General features: G+C 18.3%; 2 protein-coding genes across 2 annotated transcripts; both read left to right on the top strand.

The window, feature by feature from the left end:
• Positions 1–354: 354 nt before the first annotated feature.
• MKS88_003489 (uncharacterized protein) lies at positions 355–1,194 on the top strand (the record flags this gene model as incomplete). Its single annotated transcript, XM_067216584.1, has 2 exons — positions 355–441; positions 574–1,194. 2 exons carry the CDS (start codon positions 355–357, stop codon positions 1,192–1,194), a joined length of 708 nt encoding a protein of 235 aa, XP_067072304.1.
• A 3,723-nt stretch (positions 1,195–4,917) lies between these two features.
• MKS88_003488 (uncharacterized protein) lies at positions 4,918–5,841 on the top strand (the record flags this gene model as incomplete). The annotated part of the gene is made up of 3 exons (XM_067216583.1): positions 4,918–5,001; positions 5,133–5,530; positions 5,721–5,841. 3 exons carry the CDS (start codon positions 4,918–4,920, stop codon positions 5,839–5,841), a joined length of 603 nt encoding a protein of 200 aa, XP_067072303.1.
• Positions 5,842–8,036: the final 2,195 nt, after the last annotated feature.

Genomic DNA, 8,036 nt, shown 5'->3' with positions numbered 1-8,036 from the left:
TAAGAAATCAAAAAAAAAAAAAATTTTATTTTATTTTGAAAAGGATTAATATAATAATTTTTTAGTTATTTTATTACACTAAATAATATAATTAAGTATTCTATATAATTATTAATACATTAAAATTATGTTATTAAATTAATGTTAATTTTTTGTAATTATTATTAAAGCCAAAATAAGATAATAAAAATTTAGATATTTCTTACATTTTCTATATTGTAAAATGTAATATACATTTTATATGCATATTAATTTTCTATGAAAACAAAATATGTTAACCCTTGTCAATGAAAGAATATTTATTATAAATAATATGTTATTAACAAAACATAATACAATATTAAAAATAACAATATGGAAAATAAAATTAATCTATTTTTTTTTATTAAAATTGCGGTTATTATCTTTTTAATATGGATATATCGTTTTAATAGCGAAGTGGTATAATATATTTTAGTTAATGTTACTTCTATTATTCATCATTTTTGTGTTTTCTTTATTTCTAATAATATTTCTTATTAGCATGGGTTTTTTTACTTTTTTAAATCGTGGATATTTCTTTTGTAATTTTAGAGCAACTTTTGTAAATATTTGGATAAGAAGGACGTAATTGATGAAAAATTATATACAAGAAATTATCGCCTACTAGCAAAGTATAAAAAGGAAAAGTATTCAAATATCGTAAGGACAAAAGAAGATATTTTAAATAATGGATATTACGAAATGAAACACATATGCAGGAATGGAAAGGTATCAAAAAAAAAAAATAAATTGCCAAAAGTGAGTACATCAAATAGTTTAGGAGATTATAAACAAACAGAGAAAAGTAAATTTTATGAATATAATAAGGTTAATACCTATAATAGGAAGAAAATGTTAGACAAAATATATTATAAAAATGTACTTGAATATAGTAAAAATGCTGATTTTAGGTTTATAAAAAAATTTATACAAAGAAAAAATATGGCAATTTTTGCTTTATATATCTTACATTTAGCAGTTGGTGTATTACATGTTATATTATTTAATTTTCTTACGAGTAGCGGTAAAAATGTAGTAGACATTATGAAAATGTTTATACCTTTATATATATTATGGTTTATAATTTTAGTAAGGTTTTTTTACAACTTAAGGGAAACAGGAAAATATAAAAATTTATTACATTTAAAAAGTAAAATGAATTATACCGAATAAACTTCTTTATGTGAAATAGTATTTCATAGGGATTATAATATATAAATTTCTAATTGATATACAAAAATAACAATCAAACCTATAATTTCAATGATATTATAAGTAGGCATGCAGATTGTGGGGTTTTTTGATCCTCAAAGGTAATAAGGTACACTTTTAATTTTGTTGTAAATTTGAATATTTTAATGTTATTCACATTTTATTTTGAAATACGTTTTAATTTTACCACAATATATTCCTTTATATATTTAATTCTGCATATAGCAAGATTTTTTTGAAAAATATATGTAACTTGATATAAATATAAAAAAGAACAGATTATATAGTTTTGCTGATATAGATTGCAAATTTATATGTCATTGCAAAAAGAAAAACAGTCTTGACTCTTTTATATTATTTTAGTATTAAATTACTATATTATGATGCAACTAAAAAATGTGAGTTTTTTTTTTTTATTAAGAGTAAGCGTGTCATGTATTTCGTATGGGGAAACGAAGTATATGAATGTAATTTCTTTGTTGTATATGTTTTTTTGTTTTTATTTGTTTGCTTGTATATGAATAATAAATGAAATATGAGACAAATAAATCTTATTGCAATGAATTTTTTTTTTTATTAAGGATAAATTTGTTTTATAAGAGCTATGATTAAATTTAAAAAAAGAAAACCAATGAAACATAATTAGATAATATATATAATATGAGGTAATATATATGATAAATGATTTTTATTTATATTTTTTTCTTATCTTTTTATTTTTATAAAATAATTTGCTTAATATATAATAAAATTTTTTGGTAAGTCACAAAAGGTTACAAAACATTAATGATATTTTAAATAGTAGACGATGAAATATAAGCAAGATTTTCGTTTATATTAATAAATTTATTCCAATATAGTCTGTTATTGATTTGAAAATATTATTATATTTAAGTATTATTATACATTACAATTTCTGGTGATAATTGGTTCCACTACTAAATGTAACATAAAATATTAATTTTATTTCTTTTTTAGTCATTTTTGTATGAATTTCCTTACTAACATTTTTATATAAGAAAAGGAATAAATATTCAATTAATAAAATTGGTTATTTTATTAATGTTTGTTCTATGTTTTTTTCTTTATAATTATTGAATTACACATTTTGTGATAAAGGGATTAATTAATTTAACTTTCTGTTTTTGTTGTTAATATTATATTACTTATATATACATAAACATATATATTATATGTATGAGTTAAATAAGGTTTAAGCATTATAGATTAACTAAAAAAAATAAATATTAATAAAGTGCCTTGGTAAAATAAGTAAAATATTATTATAAAAGTGCATTAAATGAAAATAGAAATTTCAATCATTTTAATGATTCATTAAAATGTATATTATTGAGATTTTATTTGTAGTAATAGTGTAGCTGAAAAGAAGTAATATACTGATATATAAGTGTCAATGTAAAACTATTAGTTAGTGGAACAATATAAAAATAAAATTTTGTGTGAAAATATATGTAGTATACTATTGATAGTTTTTAACCAATATAGTAAAATAAAAAACGCTATATATAAATTATAATTATATAATAATAATAACATTAATTATTAGAAAAGGTATAATAAATTATTATAAAGCATATATTCAAGATAAATATGTATTATTCATGATAGTATATCTAGTAAAATTCAAAAAATATTAATATATATATTTAGTAATGTTACACATTTATGTTTTATACGTAACATCAAGAATAAATTATATATTTCAAGGTTAGGGTACAGTATATTTCTATGAGCTATTGAAAATTTTTTGTATGATTTAATTGGTAGTAAAAAATTTTTGTGCAGGATTATAATTTTTGCCTATTACTAGATTGCTGCATTGAATAAAAAGATTCTTATATTTATCACTTTATTATAATATATAAATATTTTTGACTTATTTTTATTTTATAAAAATATACTTATATATTTATGATAAAATATATTGGTGACAAAAAGGGTATGTATGTTTATTCTTGACGAAATTAAACAAATAAGTCAATAAATATTTCTATTAAATAAATGACAAAAGGAAAAAGAGTTTAAAAAAAATGTAGATAAAATAGAATGATTGAGATGTTGAAAAAATTAACACAAACACATCGTATAAAATGGAATTTATATGTTTTTTAATCTGTTTCTTAATATACATATTACAAGCTACTACTTTTACCAATTTTTATATAAAAATTTTTGTTTATTTATTTAAAATGTATGTCTTTGAATTCATAAAAGCTTATAAAAGATGATATAGTTGTGTCCTTATTAATATTACAATATGTACATATTATATAATAGAATGAATTATAGTTATGTTAATTTCTTTTATACATGATTTAGTAATGAAAAATAATATTTTAGCTTTAATAATTATTTTACTATCTTTTTAAAAACATTAATTTTTTTTATTTTAATTTCTAACATAATGAATTAATATTAATATTATTTATCTTTTTTTTAAATCGGTAATAGTACTTTTTTAAATAATTGTTTGTTGCTATTATATCACCTCTATAGTAAATATACCAGGAGTAAAATTACTGGAATATATAATAATTTTTTTGTTATAAGTATTATTTATATTATTTTAGAAAATTAATTGTTTATATTTCCTCTTAAAAATATGTTTATTGTAGTATGCATTAGAATGAGATTAGGTAAATTTTTTTAAATTATTTCATTAGAAAATTTTGTAAATTATTTATATTCCTAAATGTTTTTTTATGTTCCTTTTATATATCTTATATATATTCTTTTTGTTATTTCATTTGTAAAAAAGAAATTTCTCTAAATATTTTTGAAATTATTGCCGTTCAAACAGTGCTTTTGTAATTAATTTTTGTTTACCTTTTTCTTTATTATCATATTAAAATTTCTCTCTATAAACATTTGTATATATTTATAAAAGGCATAAGTATATTACAAAAACAAAGTATTTTTAAATATTCTATTAAATAATAATAAATAGTGTCCCTATTTAGATACAAATTATTGTTTTGTAAAATTCTTAAATAAAAATATAAACGTCAATAGTATATTTGTTTAAAATGTATTCGTAATTTCATACATTTCCTTGTACCAACAATTTATAATTTATTAATATAGAATAGTTTATGAAGGAATATGTGTTTTTTTTAGATAGATAATAATGTAAACATTATATAATTAAAAACATTTTTCATAATATCATGTACTTTTTCTGTTAGTTTTACTATCAAAATAATTAATATTATTTAAATGTAGAAGGAAATTATGTAGAAAAATATATAAAATTATAATTTTTTCTTAGGAAGCATGTAAATGTTCATAAGAACCTTCTGAACATAGCAAGTATATATTTTCTATATGTTATACATTATTTTGAATGAAAAAAAAATTTTTATCGCTGAATGAATAGTTTTTGTTTTTTTTTCATCTTATCTATTATTATTCTTTTTCATATTATTTTATTTTTTTATTATTAGTATGTAAAATCTCTCTGTATATATATATTATACCAAATCAATTTTTATGTTATATTACGTTAATAAAATTAAATATAAGTTATATTTATATAAATTCAATTAATTACGCTTAAAATAAAATAAATCCAAAACAATATAAGTATGCTTTATTATTTGCAGGAACAAAAATATAACTAACATATTTATTAGTTAATATATATTAGCCTTAATGAACAGTACAATGAAAGAAAATTTTAAGCCCTTTTTTTTTATTAAAATATTTGTTTTTACCCTTTTAATTTGGATATATCATTATAAAAATAATGTAATATTATAATAATATTTCTTATTTTACTTTTTTTTGTGTTCCACTTTTTATTTTTAAAATTTTTATTATCTTAGTATAGATATATGAGAATACTTGTAAATAATAAATATTTACATTTTTTTTTTTAGTGTATATGTGGAAAATCTATAGATATAAAAAATAAACTAGATAAATATTCAAGTTTAAGAACTAATAGACTACTATCAGAGAGTTCATTGGATGTTATATCTACCGGATATGGTTCAGGTGACAAAGGTTATTACAACATAATGAATGAAAAGGCGGATACATATAAAACTGACAAGAACTCTAAGTCACGAAAGAATATAATAAAAGAAATTTTATTAAAAGCAGAGGAAAGGAATAACTTATTTAAGAAAAGGAAATATTCTTCGTTTAATATATTAGATTTATTTCTTGAAAAGGATATATTCAACGAATTAGATTCCGTAGATAAAATTAATTATAATAAGAAAATTGATAAACAAACTGCAAGCTTAATGAAGCGAAGGAAGACATCTTTAGGGTATATTCGGATTTTTTTAATTCTTTTGATAATTTTCATATTTTTGTGTTTGTCATACGTTTTTGTTTATGTTGTGGCGAATTGATTTAAGAGAATGAAAGTAGCTTATAAATGAACACTTTTATATTAATTCCAATATTATTAGCAATTTATTTGCTTTTAGTATTTATGAATCTTTCAATTTTATCAGGTATTCATTATACTACAATAAGACTGAAAATTTTAAAATAAATAAGGAAGGTAATTTAAAAATATATTATAATATTTTTAATTCTACTAATAAGAAAAACATCCAATATGGAATAAAATGATGATAGTATACTTAAAAATAATATATAAATAAGAGATGTGCATACAAAATTTTTATATTAACACATATATATATCTAACTATTTGATATTAAATATAAAAATACTTTTTTCTAATCTTTAGTGATTTTCATTGTTGTATTTTTAAAATCTACTATATAGAGAATTTATTTAATGTAGTTTGATATTTTGGCATAATATATTTGTGTATATGTATATTTTTGTTCAATGATATATATATATATATATATATATATATATATACGTATATGTTGTATAAAATTCATTTATAAGAGCGCATATAGCATTATGTCATTAAATTAATAGGATATTTCGTGTTGTTAATAGCAAAACATGATTGTAATTTGTTTTCATCTCTCTTGCTTTTTTAGTCCAAAATGATTAATAGGTGACTTAATTAAAAAGAAGTATTACTTTCTTTAAATTAATGGTAAACGCTTTTTGATATATTCTATATAATAAAATAGTGCATATATTTTTTGCTTTTTGTAAAAAGTAATTTTAAATAAATTTTATTGTAGATATCATTATATAAGTATTACAATATGTTTTTACCACAAACATATATTAAATATATTTTTAAATTTTTGAATGTTTTAAATATGAAAATATAAATAAGTAATAATAAAAAATTGTTTACAAAATGAATAATTTGTTCATTATTGTCTTAGAGGAATACATATACTTGTAAATAAATTGTACTAGGTACTTTTATTGTTGTTCTTACAAGAAATGGATTCTTAATTTAATTTTATAAGAATAACCTAAATATTTATTATAAAGTACTGTTATATATATATATATATATATATATATATATATTTTGCACGGTGGAAATATTGAATATATGTTATTTAAAGTTTATTGAAATATTTTTAAGTGTATTAAACATAATTTAAGTAATATAATAATGTTAATGAATGTAACGTATATGAATAATTTAAAGTCTGCTCCTATATGATTTAAAATACCCTTATTGTTATATAATGAACACAATAAAAATAATATGTATGAGGTATGCACCCTTTTTTATTATCTAAAGTGCACTGAAATAATCCATAATAGTTCTATATTAATTTAAAATGCTTTTCCAATTTATAGTAGTGTTACATTATGTACCTTAAAAAATAGTTTATATAATAAAGACAAAAAAAAAATATTTGTAAATAAAATAAAAAATGAAAAAATAATAAAAAAAAAAACATATGAATTAGTATATTAATACTAAGGTTAACAGAATTTTTATAACAAATCAATTTAATGACATTAATTTATGTCTGAGAAATAGCAGTGTATTAAATTTTGTATTTTAACTTGTAACTTTGGGAATATTATATGTGCAAAAAAATTTTGAGAAAGTTAACTGCATAAAATTACTGAATTTTGGTTTAATACAAGTTGATTTTAGAACATATACAATATGTACCTTAACTTTTATGGAAAGGAAATCATATCTTATTTTATAAACTAAGTAGTTGTATAAATTTTCCATTTTAAATTTATTTAAAGATATATGTTTATATAAAGAATGTTACGTGAGGCATTAGAATAATTTTATTTATAGAGGGGAAAGTTATGTTGTACATAATACATATTGACATTCAATGAGACTCATAATATATATATTACTAAATGGATGTTTTATTGTAAATAAATATAGTATCAATACTTATATAAAAGAACTGTATAATAAAGTATAATATAATTTAATAATAAAATTTTAATAAATGACATTTTGTAAGGAATTAACAATTTTACGGTTACTTGATGTAAATTAAATGAATAGAATTTAATTATTATAATATTATTAATATTTAAGCATTATGTCACATAAGTTCAAATAAACATATATAAATGGTGAATATTGTCAATGATATATGTATGTAATAATTATCATTGAAAAATATATAAATGATAACGGGTTATATATAAATGAAAAATAAATTATTAATAAAATAGGAATACATATCAATAAGGACATACAATTAAATGGTTAATTACGTTACATAATTTTGCATGTATGAATTTATAGAAATATTAGTAACATTTTAATTAAAATATATAATAAGCTGTATCAGAGATTTTAAAATGATACTAAAAACTGAATAATTTAAGTAATAGAATTTATGTGGAGTATATTTAATAGATTTATATTATCACTTAAAAAAAGGTTTCTG

The sequence above is a fragment of the Plasmodium brasilianum genome, chromosome 11 (genome assembly GCF_023973825.1).
Source record: "Plasmodium brasilianum strain Bolivian I chromosome 11, whole genome shotgun sequence".
NCBI lineage: Eukaryota > Apicomplexa > Aconoidasida > Haemosporida > Plasmodiidae > Plasmodium > Plasmodium brasilianum.
The sequence above is the reverse complement of the archived record's forward strand: the minus strand, read 5'-3'. Positions and strand labels throughout refer to the sequence as shown.